Source organism: Struthio camelus, chromosome 20 (genome assembly GCF_040807025.1).
Source record: "Struthio camelus isolate bStrCam1 chromosome 20, bStrCam1.hap1, whole genome shotgun sequence".
Classification (NCBI taxonomy): domain Eukaryota; kingdom Metazoa; phylum Chordata; class Aves; order Struthioniformes; family Struthionidae; genus Struthio; species Struthio camelus.
This window is the reverse complement of record NC_090961.1, coordinates 13,846,911-13,865,478: the sequence shown is the minus strand read 5'-3', so window position 1 is coordinate 13,865,478 and position 18,568 is coordinate 13,846,911. Positions and strand designations below refer to the sequence as shown.

Below are 18,568 nucleotides of genomic sequence, written 5' to 3'. Positions count from 1 at the left end.
TTCCCCACTGTCACCAATGAGCAGTTAGAGGAATACATGGAAAGGAACCCCAGCAGAGCTAACACGAACCACTAAAAGCTGGCAGGCTGATGATTAACCCTTCAAGGAGGCTGCAGTGTCATTTCGCAATCACTCAGGAGTTACATAGGTGAAACATTATCAACCTTTAGCGTCAAAAGACATTAAGTGGACACCATGAGGGCCAGGAAGCAGAGCTCCCACCCATGGTGCCAAACCTTACAGTCGACTGAACACCTCTGTTTCTTTTCCATAGAGCCCCTGAGCAAAGCAAAGATGCAGGCCTGCTAAGGACATCTTGGAGCATTTAAGAGGTATTGCTTGATCTTAAAGGCACTCAGGAACTTTTGGAGATGACGATATATAGCTCCTACTTCCTCCAAGGGGGAAATTATAATACAATTATAAGCAAGGCTGCTCATAACTGACTATATGCTCAATCCCTCTTCTTATTTTCAGTAGGTTTCAATACCCCATTTTCATAGCAGACAGAGATGACAAAAATCAATCCACGAAAAGGCAACCCACTATCACAGAGAGTTCCTTTATTAGTGTTAAGACAAGCTGCTCAGTTCAGGCAAGACAAGTGTCTACTCTTTCCAGCCTCAAAGACCATGAACTCAGAAATAGGTAACAAGGGGCAGACAGGGGAAGGATTTACATAATATAAAATGAATAGAAGGAATATAAAGGTAGGCCTCTAAAAATACAGGACAGCACTGTTTGGGTCAAGAGGTTGCTCCACCCTCCCCCTGCTCTTTTATCCCATCTTTTCTCCCAAGTTCATGGATCTGACCAAGGACTGATAGTCTGAAAGCACCGCTAGAAAAGGACTGGTCTATTCAGTTTGGTATCTGTGGAGAGGTTCAATATTATTGATTGTGTGGGGACAGAAACAGATTATGTCTTTCTCTTTTCAGATTTTGGAAAGCTGTTGTCTCTTTGCTCCATCCATAAGCAAGTATCTTTATTTCTGAAGACATTAAGAGTACAGACATTATTTTATTAGGATTGGTTTACACAAAAGGCCTTAGCAAAAACCTTTTCTTCACCCCAGAACGAACATCTTTGCTTCTCATCACTTCATGGATTCCCCAGACTCTTCATAAAACTTAGCCTAGAATATGATTCCTTTCTTCTTCCTTTAAAGCCCTGGCTTACACGTTTCCCCAGCCAATACTTGTAGTGTAACTCTGCAAAGCTCTTTGGAACAAAATTTAGATAAGCAGCAGTCTAAAAATAAGATCACAAACCTGCTGCGTGCAACACAGCCTTCACCCTGAGCCCACACAGAATGCTCTGCAAGGGCCAGCCCTTTCTGTCCACTGTGAAAGGGAACAACTTCCAGCTAATGTGTTTAGGTTTTTTTATATGTAAGTTCACATTTTAAATGACTCTGAAGAAAATCCAGGGCCTTATGAAACAGAAGCACCTCCCACGTGACAGCTTCCTCTTCTTTGGGGAGGTGGGCAGAAAGTTGTTTAAGCCTCGTCCTTTCTAGACATCAACATGCGTAGGAGTGTTGATATCAAACAGTTTTAAAGACATCAGCCCAAAGAAATACGGGATTTCAAAGTCTTAACTAAAATGAAACTTTGCCAAAAGCACAAACCCTAGAATACAGGAAATAAATTAAAGAATACAGTAACCAAAACATTGCCCAGAAGAAATCTCAGTATAATATTTTCTTTGTATTAAGTTTATAAAGAAAACATCATATTGTTTAAATTCTAACACATTAAGAAACACTTTTTCCAGTTAGGTGACCAACCTTTCAGGGATGAATCTTATTCAAGTTTCAGAGGATAAGTTGCCAGGATCTCTTTGCAACTGCTCAGGAAGGAATCTGAGCATGAATCAGGCTCAGAGGAGCACTGGCTGGACACTTTCTTTCCTCACCTACTCACTCGTCATCCGACCATGTGCTGTCCTTTCATTATGTTAAGACAGGCTAGATCCACCTTCAGGCTTGTTTTGTTCCCTTGTGACTACCTGAATCAGACTGATCTTACATACCGTGGTTGCCACTATGTGGTTGCAGAGGGCAACAGTAGAGATGAAAATTTTGTGGGCTCTGCAGCTCCCCACCTATCTTTAAATCATCTTCCCATAACAGCACTTCTGGTCTTCAGTAAGCTACAGCTCTTCCTTTATAAAACATAAACTTACAAGACATCCATAGATGTCTTGTAAAATATCCAAGACGTTTTTTAAAAAGCTGACAAAATCCAGTAACATCCATCACTAGATGTCCCCTTGCTATCTTCATATAGCCTTCCCACTTTCCTTTGGGGTAAGACCAGGCTTTTTTTTGCACACGCGCGTTCATACAGCATTTAGCATAACATGATCTAGCCAGATCACAGGGACTGCCGAGTACACTAACAGATCTATCCCTGCTTAGCTCCCTATACGTTTTTTCCCATTCTGCTTTCCTTTCAGCGCAGCAGCCCCTTGGGCTATCTGCCAAGGCCTCTCTGCGCAACCAAAACACTAGAGGAAACACCCACTAAACCCTGCTCCTGACTTGCTTTCAGACCACTGCAAGCTCTCTCTCCCCAGTACACCCACTCACAGAGCCACCACTGGATAAACACCACTACTGGGGCACGATACACTCCAGTCACGTACTTACATCCTTCTGTCCAGGGTGAGGGGCGTCCTACTAGCTTCCTCTCCCCTGCTACTCTCTCAGCTACTGCTCTTTATCAGGAAGGTTAATGCAAGCCAGCAAACACTGCCAATATTCACCACCCTCCCCCTAGTCTCCTCACGCACTGAGCACCCACTTCCTCTTCACCTGCAGCTGATGCAGGACCGAGCTGCCTGCAGAGCCACCACGTGCCTGTCTGCCATGGGACACATGGGGGCTGCCCACAACAGCAGGGCACCAGGCCCACCAGGATGGTACTGGGGCCCTGCCAGCCTCATCTTGCCACATTGATTTGCTGCAGGTCCCTAGCACACCATCTCCAGGCCACATGGAGGCCCAGGCTCCAGCCCCATCCCCCCGTACAGATTCCCCCTGCACCAGGGAGCTCATCCCCTTCTCCCCAGCACTGCCCGCATCGGGTCGCAGCACGCCAGGCTGGGCGGGCCCCCTTATTGCGCCTCTTTGAAGACACGCCCGAAGGAATGCCCCACTAGACAACATGGCGGCGCCCCGGTAGAAGTGGCGCCCGCCTCGGTCACGTGAAGAGAGATGGTATGATCGTCATGTGATACTGCAAGCCTTCTCCTCACGTGACCAGCTTCCCGGGGCTCCCCCCTCCCCCCCCTCCGCGGGAGCAGCCATCTCGTCCGCGTGGAGCGGAGACGTGAGCTGGTCCGTTGCCATGGGGACGCGGCCGCCATCCCTGCTGCTCCTCCTCCTGCTGCCGCTGCTGCCGGGCCGTGGCGCGCCCGGTGGGTCCTGGGGGGCGCCCGAGGGGAGGGGGCGGTGCCCCGAACCGCGCCGGGCTCTGAGCGGGGGTCCCGAGCCAGCACGGCCGGGCCCGGCCGGGCTGGGCGACCCGCGCTCTGACGGTCCTGCCGCGCTCCAGCTGCCCGGGCGGCGCGGCCCGGCCTGGAGGAGCGGCTCTTCCCACAGGTGCGGGACCACTTCAGCTTCCAGACCTGTGGCAACGAGACCTTCCAGCAGCGGTATCTAGTCTCAGGTGGGTCCCGGGGCTGTGCCCTGCCACCGGGCTGCTCCCAGCCCAGGTACGGCCGCGGCAGGCGCTGTGGCTGAGTCTCTCTCTGTGTTAAGCTTTAATTGCCCTTGTGCTGTGGTAGAGAGCCTCTGCGTATGGTGCTCGAAGAGCTATGCTGAACAGCCGGTTTAGCCTGTATAGATAGGCTCTTCAAGAACTTGTCCTTCCCCTCTTCATTTTTCTTATCCTCCCCTCTTTTTCCCTTCAATTTCTCAGTTCAGTGAGTGCTGCAGAAAAAGCAAATAGTGACTCTTACAAGTGAAGATATCCCCAAGGCATGGGATTGTTGTTCTGCATTATTTGTAACTCTAAAACTTTAAATAGGTTAAACTATGTTGGGCGCTGAAAGAGGTTCCAGTGAGGAGCCAGCGGTGTCTTCATTTCTGGCTAAATAATGAGTTATTTTCTCTACAACAATAAGAGAGAGGAGGCTTTTCAAAACACTGCATAACTGAAAAGACAGAGGTTTAAATAGCCAGTGTCAGACACTTTCCAATTCCGTGCGTTAGAAGTTTGAAGGAAGCGGGGAGAGCGTTGTGGTGAGGCAGCAGAGGTTGAGCTGGGAATAGCAGCCCCGAGTGCTGCCGAGTCCTCACGTGCTGCTTTGCAAACCGCCTGCTGCAGGGGCTTGGCATGCAGCATCCCACCTTGTCCATGTAGCCCCTTCCTCAGCCACTTTTCAGCATGTACTCAGAGCACAGACCAGGAAGCTGTGCGTGTTTCACCGAGGGTGAAATCATGGATCCGTTCATACCACAAAGATGCCATAACACAGATGACTTGACAGCACATCCAAGGCAGAAGTTTCACTAATTAAGTGGCCCTTTTTGAAAAGAACTTTGGGATTGCCTAGTTTAAATAATTGGCTAATATATTTTTAAGTGTTATGGTTTATTTGTGTGTCCTGCCTGGGAAGGCTCTATAAATTAGAGCTGAATAATACTGGGGAGAAACAAAGCATTAACATTGCAGTTCTGGTGGCTTACAAATAGTTTCTTAATCAAAATTCCTGTCAGTAGTTCCTTTACTGCTTCTTATGCAATTCAGATTATCTGAGCGAATTTGAAGGAGGCTGTTATTTCACAACAAGGCATCTGGCTAGCTTGAGATTAGCTGGGAGTTGTCCAAGATTTCAATCTAAACTTAGATACATTTTAAAGCAACCTCTTAGATTTATGTATTTGGATCATGTGAATGATTGTTTACTCTATGAGCCATGAAGCATATCAGAAGAAATGCCAGAGTAAAGATAGCGTTTCAATTTCCTGCCTGATCCCCAAGGCAAATGCAATCCAGAATCAGCCTCTTTTTTTAACAGACCTACCTAAGACATCAGCAGTTTCACTAATGAGACGTTTCAAAGTCGACTCCTGTTTGGCAAGTCTTCACTGAGTATGCCAAGAAGTAAATTTTGGCACTTCTGTTAATGCTAACAGCCTCACATGAGACACTTCGGTGGCATCCTCGAGGACAGCCCCTGTTAGAACAGGAGTGATACAGCAGTATGTTGAAACCAACACTCAGCAGAAAGTTTGAGGTACGTTGTTGGGGAAAAAAAAAAAACTATTTATTATCCCTCGTGGTTCCTGTACAACTTAAGACTAAACTAAAATCAATTGTTAAAATCAGCACGCATTAAAGTTACTGCTTGTTACACAAGTAAGTCTTGACATCAGCTGTCAGGTTGTCCCACTAGTCTCAATTTGCCTTCAGTTATAGACAGACTTAGTGGATTAAGCATATGTGACTTAAAGCTTGGTTGTATCAGGTGGCTCCTGATTGGGTGGGTCAAGCACCCTTGTGAGTTACTGCTAGGCAGAGGCCTATATAAGAGTCAGGCCTAGAGCGCAGCTCCCAGAGCGCAGCCAACAGAGGCAGCGAACAGATGCAGCAGTTTGCGCAGAAGGGCGCCAGAAGGCAAAGAAGGCACCTCTCCATTTTGCACTGTGCCGGGGCATGGTGATGACACGCCACAGAGCACGTTCCCCAGTGGCTGCTGGAGGTGCTGCATCGGCTGTGTCTGAGGCTTCAACCCAGACAGACCCTCAGACAGCAGATGCAGCTCTGCAGGGGTCAGGCTGCAGGGAGTGCCTGGGGCCTCTCCGTGGGGCCTGGGCTGACAGTCAGCTCTCCTGTGTGAGGTGTGCTGTGGTTGACCAGTTGCGTCACCAGATAAAGGAGTTACAGGAGGAGGTTAGTAGGCTGCGTAGCATCCGAGAGGATGAGCGGGAGATTGACAGGGCGTTCTCGGAGACTGCTCAGCTCCAGGAGTCCCCAGCCCCCACTGCAGCGGAGTTGTCAGAGGGCTCAGCACTGTGTGTAAAGGTGCATCATAACACTGTTGAAGAGGGCTGGAAGCTGGTGACCTCTCGTAGAAGGAGAAAGGCTCTTGCGCCTCCTCAAGAGTTGCCTGTGAAGAACAAGTTTAGCGCCCTCCAAGCTGAGGAGGAGCTGGGCATGGCTCCAAGGGAGGCAACGGGCCTGCCTGGCAGACCCTGTGCCGTGCAGGAAGCCCCGGAAGAAGCGGCAAGTGATTGTTGTGGGTGACTCCCTGCTGCAGGGGACAGAGGCACCCCTCTGCCAACCTGACCTCTTCTCCAGAGAGGTTTGCTGCCTGCCAGGGGCTCGAATAAGAGATGTCGTGGAAAGACTGCCAAGGCTTGTCCATGCATTGGACTACTACCCTCTGCTGATCTTCCATGTGGGTGCTAACGACACAAAAGGCAAACTGGAAACCATCAAACGGGACTTCAGAGCTCTGGGAATGGTGGTCAAGGGTCTGGGAGCCCAGGTCGTTTTCTCCTCAATCTTGCCTGTGAGGGGAAAGGATGGGAGGAGGAGTAGACGAGTTTTCCAAGTTAACAACTGGCTGCGCCGCTGGTGTTGGCAACAGGGCTTTGTTTTCTATGACCATGGGACCCTGTTTGAAGATCAACAGCTGATGGGGAGCGATGCGATCCACCTTACCAAGCGGGGCACGCACGTCTTTGCCAACAGATTGGCCAGCCTGGTAAGGAGGGCTTTAAACTAGGCAAGATGGGGGAAGGGGAGTGGTATAGTGGCCGGAGAGTCAGTAAAACACCGCTCAAGTCAGGATGCCTCCAGCGGGTGCATACAGCCAGGGGAGACAGCATGCAACATGGCTATGGAGGATCGTCTTGCACCTCTCCTGGGAAGCTTGCATGCTTGACTGGCTCTCTGAAATGCCTGTATAGCAATGCACGCAGCATGGTTAATAAAGAGGAAGAGTTAGAGATCTGTGTGCGGTCGCAGGGCCATGATCTCATTGCGGTTGCAGAGACATGGTGGGATAGTTCACGTGACTGGGATGCTGTCATGGATGGCTATGTGCTTTTTAGGAAAGACAGGCCAGGAAGGCAAGGTGGTGGAGTTGCTCTTTATGTGAGGGAGCAACTAGAATGTGTGGAGCTCTGCCTCGGGGTGGATGAAGAGCAAGTTGAGAGCCTATGGGCAGGCTAACGTGGGTGACACTGTTGTGGGGGTTTACTACAGGCCACCTGACCAGGAGGAAGTCATCAATGAGGCCTTCTACCGACAGCTGGAAGTAGCCTCACGATCACAGGCCCTGGTTCTCATGGGAGACTTCAACCACCCTGACATCTGTTGGCAAGACAGCACAGCTAGGCACAAACAGTCGAGCAGGTTCCTGCAGAGGACTGATGATAATTTCTTGACTCGGGTGGTGGAGACGCCAACGAGGAGAGGTGCAATGCTAGACCTTGTCCTAACAAACAAAGAAGGTCTAGTTGGAGAGGTGAAGGTTGGGGGCAGCCTTGGCTGCAGTGGCCATGAGATGGTGGAGTTGAGGATCCTACGAGGAGGGAGCAGGGCAATGAGTAGGATTGCAACGCTGGACTTGAGGAGAGCTAACTTTGGCCTCTTGAGGGACCTACTTAGGGGAATCTCCTGGGGTAGGGCCCTAGAAGGAAGAAGGGTCCAAGAAAGCTGGTTAATCTTCAAGCATCACCTCCTCCAGGCTCAAGATCGGTGCATCCCTCTGAGGAAGAAGTCGAGCAAAGCGGGCAGGAGACCTGCCTGGATGAGCAAGGAACTCCTGGCCAAACTCCAACAGAAGGAGGAAGTACACAGAATGTGGAAAAGGGGACAGGCCACTTGGGAGGAATACAGGGACGTTGTCAGAGTGTGCAGGGATGCGACAAGGAAGGCTAAGGCCCAGCTGGAATTAAATCTGGCAAGGGATGTCAAGGACAACAAGAAGGCCTTCTTCAAATGCATCAATAGCAAAAGGAAGACGAGGGAAAACGTGGGCCCGCTGCTGAATGGGGCGGGTGCCCTGGTAACGAAGGATATAGAGAAGGCAGAGTTGCTGAATGCCGCCTTTGCTTCAGTCTTCACTGCTAAGGCGAGTCCTCAGGAATTCCAGACCCTGGAGACAAGACAGAAAGTCTGGGGAAAGGAAGACTCTCCCTTGGTGGAGGAGGATCAGGTTTGAGATCATTTGTCCAAACCTGACATCCATAAATCCATGGGCCCCGATGGGATGCACCCACGAGAGCTGAGGGAGCTGGCGGATGGTATTGCTAGGCCACTCTCCATCATCTTGGAAAGGTCCTGGAGATCAGGAGAGGTGCCTGAGGACTGGAAGAAAGCCAGTGTCACCCCCGTCTTCCAAAAGGGCAAGAAGGAGGAGCCAGGAAACTCCAGGCCTGTGAGCCTCACCTCCATCCCGGGAAAGGTGATGCAACAGCTCCTCCTGGAGGTCATCACTGACTAAGTGTCTGGAGGACAAGAAGGTGATCAGGAGTAGTCGGCATGGATTCACCAAAGGGAAATCATGCTTGACCAATCTGATAGCCTTCCCTGATGGAATGACTGGCTAGGGAGATGAGGGCAGAGCAGTGGATGTTGTCTCCCTGGACGTCAGCAAGGCTTTGGACACTGCCTCCCATCACATCCTCCTAGGTAAGCTCAGGAAGTGCGGGCTGAATCAGTGGACGGCAAGGTGGATTGAGAACTGGCTGGATGGCCGAGCTCAGAGGGTTGTGGTGAATGGTGCAGCGTCTAGTTGGAGGCCTGTAGCTAGCAGTGTTCCGCAGGGGTCAGTCCGGGGTCCAGTCTCGTTCAGTGTATTCATCAATGACCTGGAGGAAGGCACAGAGCGCACCCTCAGCAAGTTTGCTGATGATACAAAAGTGGGGGGAGTGGCTGACACACCAGAAGGCCGTGCCGCCATTCAGAGGGACCTGGAGAGGCTGGAGAGCTGGGCGGAGAGGAACCTCATGAAGGTCAACAAAGGGAAGGGCAGGGTCCTGCCCCTGGGGAGGAATAACGCCATGCAGCAGTGCAGGTTGGGGGGCTGACCTGCTGGAGAGCAGCTCTGCAGAGAAGGACCTGGGAGTGCTGGTGGACAACAAGTTGAGCGTGAGCCAGCAGTGTGCCCTTGTGGCCAAGAAGGCCAATGGTCTCCTGGGGTGCATTAGGCGGAGTGTGGCCAGCAGGTCGAGGGAGGTGATCCTCCCCCTCCGCTCAGCCCTGGTGAGACCACATCTGGAGTGCTGTGTCCAATTCTGGCCTGCCCGGTACAAGCACTGGGGAGCACATGGCACTACTGGAGAGAGTGCAGCGGAGGGCTACAAAGATGACTAGGGGGACTGGAGCATCTCTGCTATGAAGAAAGGCTGAGAGAGCAGGGCCTGTTGAGCCTGGAGAAGAGAAGACTGAGAGGCGATCTCATCAATGTCTGCAAGTATCTAAAGGGGGTGGAGTGTCAAGAGGATGGAGCCAGACCCTTCTCCGTGGTGCCCAGCAACAGGACAAGAGGCAACGGGCAGAAACTGAACCACAGGAAGTTCCGTCTGAACCTGAGAAAAACCTTCTTGACTGTGAGGGTGACAGAGCACTGGGACAGGTTGCCCAGAGAGGTAGTGGAGTCTCCTTCGCTGGAGATATCCAAAACCCGCCTGGACGTGATCCTGGGCAATATGCTCTAGAGGTCCCTGCTTGAGCAGGGAGGTTGGACTAGATGATCTCCAGAGGTCCCTTCCAACCTAAACCATTCTGTGATTCTCTGTATATTATACATCACAGTAAGAGCAGCAGAAATGGGCAGGCAATTCCTTAACATTTATTTTGTGGAAAAATTGAACTGTGCAAGTATTTTGGGGTGATTTGGACTGAAACAAGCTTTATAAATGGAAAGTTACTTTTATGGTGGCAGATGTTCCAAATGCCTTTCAGAATTGAGATTGTAAGGATTTTCAGGCAGAAGTGGTAGTTTCAGACAATATACTGATCTGAGTGAGGCTCTTATTTACCCCTGCTTAAGTCAGAGATGTTCTGTAGCCTTGCCTTTCTAACATCTCTATTCCCCAGCATTGTTCTCGGTGAATTGTTCAGCCTGTTGATCTCATCAACGTGTAGAAGTATCTGAAGGGGGGGTGTCAAGAGGATGAGGCCAGCCTCTTCTCCGTGGTGCCCAGCAACAGGACAAGAGGCAACGGGCAGAAACTGAACCACACGAAGTTCCGTCTGAACCTGAGAAAAACCTTCTTGACTGTGAGGGTGACAGAGCACTGGGACAGGTTGCCCAGAGAGGTAGTGGAGTCTCCTTCGCTGGAGATATTCAAAACCCGCCTGGATGTGATCCTGGGCAATATGCTCTAGAGGACCCTGCTTGAGCAGGGAGGTTGGGCTAGATGATCTCCAGAGGTCCCTTCCAACCTAAACCATTCTGTGATTCTGTTCGTCAGGTTTTAACTCATTAAGCTCCTGTCCAGACTCACCAGAAGTAGAGTGGTTTCATTCTCCAGCAGTTTTTTCATGATTTCTTTCACTTGTTTCTGCCAATTGTCTCGTGCAGCAAAGTTCTGGAACAAGGGATTTGGACCAATTTTTTTTTATACTGGCAATGAAGGTGACATCTGGACTTTCGCTCAGAACTCTGACTTCATATTTGAATTAGCCGAAGAACAGCAAGCACTAGTGATTTTTGCTGAGCATGTGAGTATTTCAGTCTTTTTTCATGCTATGGATTCTTGTGCTATGCCTCTGGATCAACCATGGCCACTGAATTCTTATTTTCTTTTAATATGTCTACCAGCAATCCAGAAAGCAGACTATTCTTTCAATAAAGCCTGTGCCAGGTTTTTTGCTTTAGAACAGTGTTTTTGTAAACTCCACACTTGCCTGGAGAGTATTTTGTTTGGATTGTATTTATTGTCTCTACCCTGCAAAGTCCCAAGCCAACCTTTGTCCAGGTACATCACCAAGTCTGTCATCCCCCAACCTATGGATGAAGAGATTATGCTGTTCCCTCCCTTTTTCTAGTTGGGGATTTCAAGAGAGACACACATGCTGAGCGCCCACTTGGCACCCACTTATCACAGGCTGTTCACCCTCTACAGGAAGAATGAAGATCTCTGTTTTATCAGATGCAGACGCAGGGGAAAGAAGGCGCTTCCTCAATTAAGAACAATTTAGAGGATGCCATGTGTTCTGTTATTACCCATTTGTGCATGCTTATTTATGGTGCATGTGATGTTATTCATGATCACTTGCTTCTCAGAGGGGATAGCTATGACTGTCCTGGACTTGGACAGTCTTGGACAGGACTTGGAGAGGCTTGACTACAGAGAATGAGGAGAGGGAAGACCCACACCTCAGCGCCAGCATTTCTGCGTCATATCTCTTTGCTTTCAGAGGTACTATGGGAAGTCTCTTCCATTTGGACTTGAATCAACACAGCAGAAGAAGATCGGTCTGCTCACTGTGGAACAAGCCCTAGCTGACTATGCGGTGCTAATTACTGAGCTCAAACAGCAGTACGGTGCCACAGACTGTCCTGTTATTGCCTTTGGTGGCAGGTAAGGTTTTTGTGTGCTCATCCCCTTCTCTGCATCCTTTTCTAGCTACAATGTCATAGATCCCTTTGGCCCTCAGGTATGCTTTAAAGGCAGAGCTTTAAGCAATTCTAAATGGAGCAGATTTGCCTGTTCCTGAAATCTTATCTCCAAGGTCTGGTTAGCCCTCCTATCTTTCCCTCCTAAATCTTGCACGCCACCTTTCCCAACCAAGTACATCGCAAAGCAGATGCAGGACATGCAAGCCATTGCCTTGCATTAGAAAAGGTTGTGTCATTTGGACTTAACTGTGCCACCATCAGCTGGGTGTATGCAGTAGTCATGGAGGAGAAGCCAAGCTATGATGACTTTTATGGTGTTGGAGAGGACCAGATAGGCCAAGCCCACTGTACCCAGAAGTTCTAGGGTTCACTCTTCACCTTTACTGAAATATAGTAAACACTAGACTACTTCAGTGTTGATCTCTACCATTTCTTTGTCCATCAACAGATCCCAAGAGTCACCCTGTTAAATCAATTTGTTGTTTGCCCAAGCACTATAAAGGCTTAACAAGGTGGCCTTTGCACCCACATAATCAGTGTAATTTAGGACAACACACCGTGAACTATAGTGAGCAGTAAGCTGCAGGGCTCTTCCCTCTCAAGGTTGTTTTACTGAAGAATATCAGAGGTTTCCTTGTTTGCTAAGTCAGTGGTTAAACGAGGCAATTGAAAGGAATATATCTCAGCTGTGTGAGTCTACAATTCCTGTCTCTAGATCATTCAAATCAGTCTTGGCTCATGCTTGCTTTGGAGAAGCACCACTGACTGGACGTTTCTAGACATCTTCAGTTTGAGTCAGCCAGAACTGCAGAAGATGGGGAATTTCTCCTGAAGGATCGGAACATTTTACTTTGGAAATGCAGAAAACTAACTAATAAGGTGTCAAATGTTTTCTCTAGGGCCACCAGCTTTCTATTAAACACAGCCTCTTTAACAACCCCCAGCTGTTCTCATTGTAGGTTCCTTCATAATTCTGCCCTGTGACCTGCTGCTTACTTACTCTTGGCTTCCTAGAAGAAGTCCTTCCCCACAGCAGTTGCGGTTCAGAGCCTTGTTGATCAGATATCCCTGTCTTTTGAATGGCTCCTCCATGCACCTAAAAGCAGCACTTAAAAGGTTACTACCAAGTGCAAGGCTTCTAACTCAGTTGCAGTGAGCTACAAAGAATTTGTCCAGTAACTTATCAGCACACATCCAGCTTGCTGTCCTGGTGCTTGAACGTGACATAGCACTGTTGGTCCCTGAATGTGGAGGGACCATTGGTCTCGGTTGTGTTTGTACTGTGAATATCGTGACAGTAACCAGTGCAAAAAGGGCTGGGAGCTGAGCATGTCCTGGGGCAGGGAAATGGGAGAGGGATTCGGTGAGACCTGCTAGCTGGGCTGCATGTTAGAGGCTGCTCTTTGTGCTGGAGCAGAGTTCAATCTGCAACAGGTCTGAATAGTGCTGGACTCATGTGAAGATTACTGAAATAAGGCAGTGTAGGAACAGCACGTTTCCCATGAAAAAATCTCTTCAGTTGCTTATAACTTTGCCAAAGTTTAATCATTTGAACTGAAACTTCTTGTGGGTGGTCTCAGCTAAAGCATTTCTCCAAAACCAGGGTTAGAGAGAAGTATATTGTTTTATTGTGCGTGATAGGGGAATGGTATTTCTTCCAACCATTTAACGTGGTCGGGAGGGAGACTTGAATGCCTCTAAGCTGTGAATGAAGACTTCAGAGTCGGGCAGGATGTTACCCATATGTTGGGGATGTCATTTGCCATCCTCAGGAGTGGCCTGAGAATATCTTCACAAAAATTTGCAGCGGAATAATGTTTGTGGCCTTGGGTTTATCTAGCAATTCTTAATATATCTGTAGAACTGTGGCTCTGACACTCAAGCTGTCAAGGTGGTTTTAAGAGTTGTTAGGATATTTGATGATGTCTTCACTTCCCTGTGGCTGCACTAATCACTTCTACAGTTTTTACTTGGGATGCCTATGGGGGAATACCTCTCACTTCCCAGCACTAGAGAGGGCTGCATGTTTTGTAGTGTTCAGGGACACTCTCTGCTGAGAATTTCATCTTTATAATCCATTTTTAAATATCCTTTACACAAAATGTGTCTCCATCCCCCTTTAAACAGGGGTGCTTTACTTAGTACTGGCTTGGGTTCTGCACTGTTCTTTCCTGAAACTATCAGGAAATTCTTAAGATGCTGCAGCATTAAATATTGAGGCAGGATTTTCATTTGGCTGCAGAAGCAAATCAGTCTGCTGTATTTTCACCAGAGCTGACTTGAGGGTTTGGGGGGAAAGGCCGGTTGGAAGATACTGTGTCCTACATATCCACCATAGTGGGATTTTTTTTACATTCCCATGGCATTTAAACTTCCATAAACTTCTTTTTGCCTTGGTTAGGTGAGCTGTGACAGCTGGTCTGAATTAATGTGTTATAAGCTATGTGTTAAAGGCAGTAACTCTCTCTCCTTTCTGTGCCAGCTACGGAGGAATGTTGAGCGCTTACATGAGGATGAAATACCCAAACATTGTGGCTGGAGCGTTAGCTGCCAGTGCTCCTCTGTTGTCTGTGGCTGGGCTTGGAGACCTCGCTCAGTTCTTTAGAGATGTAACTGCAGTAAGTATCAGTTATTTTTAGCAACATAACTCTTATTCCGTGAAGAAGGTAGCATTTTTTTTTCTCCTTTTCCACATCTTTAAGCTGATGTCAGTTTTCACCTCATCGGTGCTGAGTGGAGGGTGCAGTCAAATGGGGATCTGCAAGGAAAAGCAGCAGCAGCTGCAAATGTGATGATTAAGCACTGCCTTAGCTGTAGGCAGCACAGGGCCCAAGGGTGCTGCTCTGCTGAGTAGCAGAACTGAATTCCAGCACCTTTAGAACCATTAAAGATTCACTTTCTCATGACTAGTGACTTGGCCAAATTCCAGCCTGAAAGTTTTCCATTGTGCCTGGCTGAACCCCTTTGGGGGAGGACTTGAAGAATAACTTATCCAAAGTGCTGTATTTCACATCAACACCAATATTTCACAGCAGCTCCTTAGTCCTAAAATGGCTGCATTTCACTGACAAGTTTGGAGGTCTCCATTTCACAAATTAAGTGATCTCAGGACGCTTTGTGTACTTTTAATACCCAAATTTAAATGTGGCTTTCGCTTTCTGAGCGCGTCAGAACCCTTGGGAAGGCAATATTGCTGAGAGCTTGGTGTACAAAGCCAGAAATAGACTACCTGGTAGTACTGAAATCTAGTGTCTGTTTTAGATCTCTTGCAATGTGAATTTCTAGATGTGGGTGACATTAATGGCTTGCATGAGCTATCTGTTTATGAAAGTGGTCTTTTTGCTCTTGTTCAGTATATGAAAGCCTTATTTCAATGCAGGGACTTAAATTGCAGACAGCATTACCGGAATACTTAAGTATCATGTGAAAATGAACAAACTCAGTAGCATTTAAAACTTAGAGCATATAAGAGAATAAAAGATAACTCACATTTAAAATTATTCATTTTTTTAAATTAAAAATGTAAAACCACTTAATCACCTAACAGGCCCAGCAGTGAGAATTCTTCCATGGATGAAGCTAATTCCATATCAAAAGCCCTGTTCAGCTGATAGCTGTTTTGCTTCAGTCATGTGCTGTGAGTTGTTACACACCCTTCAAATTAGGGCTTTGACTTCTATGAAAAATTCCAATTAATCTTTAAATTTGTTCTCTCCACAGCAGTAAACAGACATCTGTGCTGTGATGCTAAGCAAGCAGTTTGTGTTGTTTTTAAAATAATTCCTTTCACCTTCAGAGTGTTTGCCTAACAGCAATTTGTGCATTTGAAGAGAAGACAAGTCTGAATTCAATTGCTTCCCTTGCTGAGAGAATGCTCCTGAGAGCTATTAGTACCAATCAAGGCACAAACCTTTCATGAGTCATTGCCAGAGCTCTCTCTTCCTCTCTGTTTCCACCAGTTGGGGCGCATTGTCTCAAAGTAACTTTCTCTGCAACTTTTACTGAGGATTTCCAGCACACTTCCTAAACTTTCAGCGCATGGGAGAGGTGAGCAAAGGGCAGAAAGTTTATTTTGCATATAGTTTGCTTAAGACTAGATTATAAGTGCCAGCTGCCCTCCTTGCAGCTAGGCAGAAAACCTGTGTAAACGATACTTGCACAGCCACATGCGTGTTTTCAGCGAGCTTACTACTGCAGGGACTGTTCATGCCAGCAGCTTTAGATGAGTTTAGACATCTGAATTAGGTTTGATTCAAAAGACTAAAGCTGTTAGCCTAAGGGCTCTGATCATCAAACAGGGACAGCTTTCCTTGGAACAGCTGTAGTGCTTCCTGCTTCTGCTCCTGCGATGGCTCAGCCTAACTGTTGCCAGGTTTACCATGGTCTACTGAGGAAAACTGAAATTGGTTTTCAATTCAATAAGGTGTTCCTTAATGTATCAGGCAGGGAGCTAAGCAGTCACTGTGGCCAGAGCAAGAACTGCTCCTCTGTCCCAAGCTGGTCTGTCCTCATGCTCAAATTAGAGCCATGAGTCAGTGAAGATCTGTGAGGCTATCCAGAAAGGGATTTGGAGCTCTTAAAATGGATGCCCAAGTAAACTTTGCGCATAACCCAAAAATGATTTCTCTAAGGCCTAACTGTTAAACAAAGGAAGAGATATGAGTAAAAGAAAGGTCCCAAATCTAACTTTAGTTAAGGCTGGATCCCTGTAAGAAAAATGCTTAACTAATGATTAGTGGTTACTTACCATGACTCTAGAATGGGTAAAGAGACTTTAAAAGAGTCCTAATAAGTCCTATTATTTCAGAGCAGTGGTTACTAGCAAATCTCCAACTGCCTTACAAGCTGACAGAAGAGAAGCAGTTTGGGTTGCTACCTCCAGTGGCAGCAGAAACAACTTGTTGTCATGGCATAACCATCCTTAACTCTTTCAAACATATCTTAAAGTCTTTTTCAAGATTGGTAATGTTTTTCCCAAGAAAAAAGGACATCACCTTCTTGGTCATCTGGTAGGGCTAAGAAGAAAAGCAGGTCTTGTTTCCCAGTCCAGTGCTTTGCCCCTCACATGTAAATGACCTCCTCAAGAATCCTCATAGACAAAGTGCAGTAAGAGGACATTATTGTTTTTAACAAAAAAAAAAAAAAAAAGCCTTGGTGCCTAGCAACCTTGCATCCTGTACCTCTGTCTTGGCCAAGGAATGTGTCCACTCTCATTGCCTAGCCCTGGAAAGTGTTTTGTCTAATAGCTTATCCTAGCAGAGTCGTGATGAAACAGTTGTTGCTTGGAACAGCTGGAACATGCTGATTGTCTAGAGGACAAGGCAGAAGGACTAGTGTCACCGATCCTGGAGAGACATGTTATTCTGGTCACAGTGGGCCAGTTAGCGCTTGCAGTGACTCCTGTGACCTCCTGCTACTTCTTGCAGCTTCTTGGTGCAGCATTCACAGGTATTATCTCCTCTGCACAGCCATAATCTCATGTCTTCTTCCTGTTGCTTCAGGATTTTCAGAAGTCCAGCCCAGATTGTGTCACAGCTGTCCGCAAAGCCTTCCAGCAAATTAAGGATCTGTACTTGAGTGGAGGTAAGGACAGATACCTTCACAAGTGCAGCTGGGCAGGAGGCAGTCCTGGAGATGTGGAAAAACGTTCAGTCAGTTTTACTCTAGTTAGGTCTTAAAATGGTTCAGCTAAATCAATGCAAATGCTCACTTGACCTCTTATTTCTGCTTGCATAGTTTATTTTTGATTTAATGAACAGTTTCAGTCGCATTAAAATTAGTGACTACCATCAAAACAAAAGTATTTGTGAGGGTGCTGAGACTGTGTTAATGAAACCAGCTTAAAGGGCAAACACACCTGCATTTTGATGCTGATAAAGCCTGTGACTACATACTTGTCGTCCACCCCCACAGGGCTCAAAACTGCTGTGATGGGTAGGTATGGTGACGGTACGGCCCAGCTTACTGCACATATCTGACTGATATCTGCAAGGCAATCTGGGCCTTGTAGCAGTCATCACGGCTGTCTTTGTTCCCAAACCTTGGACAGTTAGGCTAAGCCAAGGGCAGAGATAGATGCAGATCTCTGTAATGTGTCCCAATTAGGTCAGACCAGACATTGTGGCTCAATGTAGCTCTTCCTGGGAACCTAGCATGGTCTTGGAGCAGCTGTGGTGGGTCCTTGGTCTTTTTGGAGGGCAGCCTCAAGGCTTGGCTTGGTCTTGTGCTAGCGCACATCAGAGGAGGCACGCAGCCACAATCTCTGTGAGCTGCTGTCTGTCACTGACTCATTGCAGTGATTGGTCTAGGAATTGCTCAGAGGAGGAGAGGGTCCAAAATGAGACAGCTTTGGGTCACAGCAGAAGGCATGTTCCCTTTAAGTATCTAAGGTACCCAAGTTCTGCCTGGGACCACGCTTTCTGTAGCAGAGTAGGTATGGTAAGGTCAAATTTAAGGCTTATCCTCTCAAGTGAACATCCAGAGACAGGTCCTAGGCCTTGGGTGTTCAAATGAAGACAGTCAGCTTCTAGAGTTTGGCACAGACAGGAGCTTTGACACAGGAGCATGGAAGATTAGAAAAGGAAGGGAGCAGCTTTCTCCAACAGAAATGCAAAGGTAGGTGGAGTACCTCTTGAAGGCATGTTTTTCCAAGATAGATCTCTAGAGTCCAGCTGACGTTTCTGCAAAATATTAAAGTTTAGAGGTGCATCTCAGGATAGAAAAGTGACAGGAAGGTTCTTAGTGAACTTGTGAGCTGCAGGATTATCCCAACTTGACAATTCTTATTGCACACATACCTAGCTCCTGAGGAGATTTTTTTTCCCCCTCATTGGTTCTTCTAAGTTGTGAATCCCACTGGGAATCTTTGCAGCTGTAACCTGTCCTTCTGCGTTAACAACTTAGCTGATGAGACTCTCTCGCCTGGTTGTGCTGAGGGATTCAAGCCTTGCAGTGCAGAGCACAGCAGGCCCCCCGT

At 47.6% G+C, this 18,568-nt stretch overlaps 2 protein-coding genes across 4 annotated transcripts in view; one reads left to right on the top strand and one right to left on the bottom strand.

The window, feature by feature from the left end:
• The first annotated feature begins 3,157 nt into the window (after positions 1-3,157).
• DPP7 (dipeptidyl peptidase 7) overlaps positions 3,158-18,568 on the top strand; it is a 29,519-nt gene continuing 14,108 nt past the window's right edge. Inside the window, exons 1-6 of the mRNA XM_068915024.1 lie at positions 3,158-3,423; positions 3,561-3,674; positions 10,552-10,691; positions 11,391-11,554; positions 14,075-14,210; positions 17,094-17,175. Coding sequence (XP_068771125.1) covers positions 3,354-3,423; positions 3,561-3,674; positions 10,552-10,691; positions 11,391-11,554; positions 14,075-14,210; positions 17,094-17,175 — 706 coding nt within the window. The 5' untranslated portion in view covers positions 3,158-3,353. The remainder of the gene's footprint in view (positions 3,424-3,560; positions 3,675-10,551; positions 10,692-11,390; positions 11,555-14,074; positions 14,211-17,093; positions 17,176-18,568) is intronic.
• MAN1B1 (mannosidase alpha class 1B member 1) overlaps positions 17,113-18,568 on the bottom strand; it is a 43,557-nt gene continuing 42,101 nt past the window's right edge. The window contains exons 15-16 of one of the 3 annotated variants that reach the window (XM_068915021.1): positions 18,221-18,272; positions 17,113-17,220 (exon numbers count right to left, since the gene is read on the bottom strand). In XM_068915021.1, coding sequence (XP_068771122.1) covers positions 17,192-17,220; positions 18,221-18,272 — 81 coding nt within the window. In that variant the 3' untranslated portion in view covers positions 17,113-17,191. Of the gene's footprint in view, positions 17,221-18,070; positions 18,273-18,568 lie in introns of those variants that run through there. The other 2 variants (XM_068915020.1, XM_068915019.1) reach the window with 2 other exon arrangements.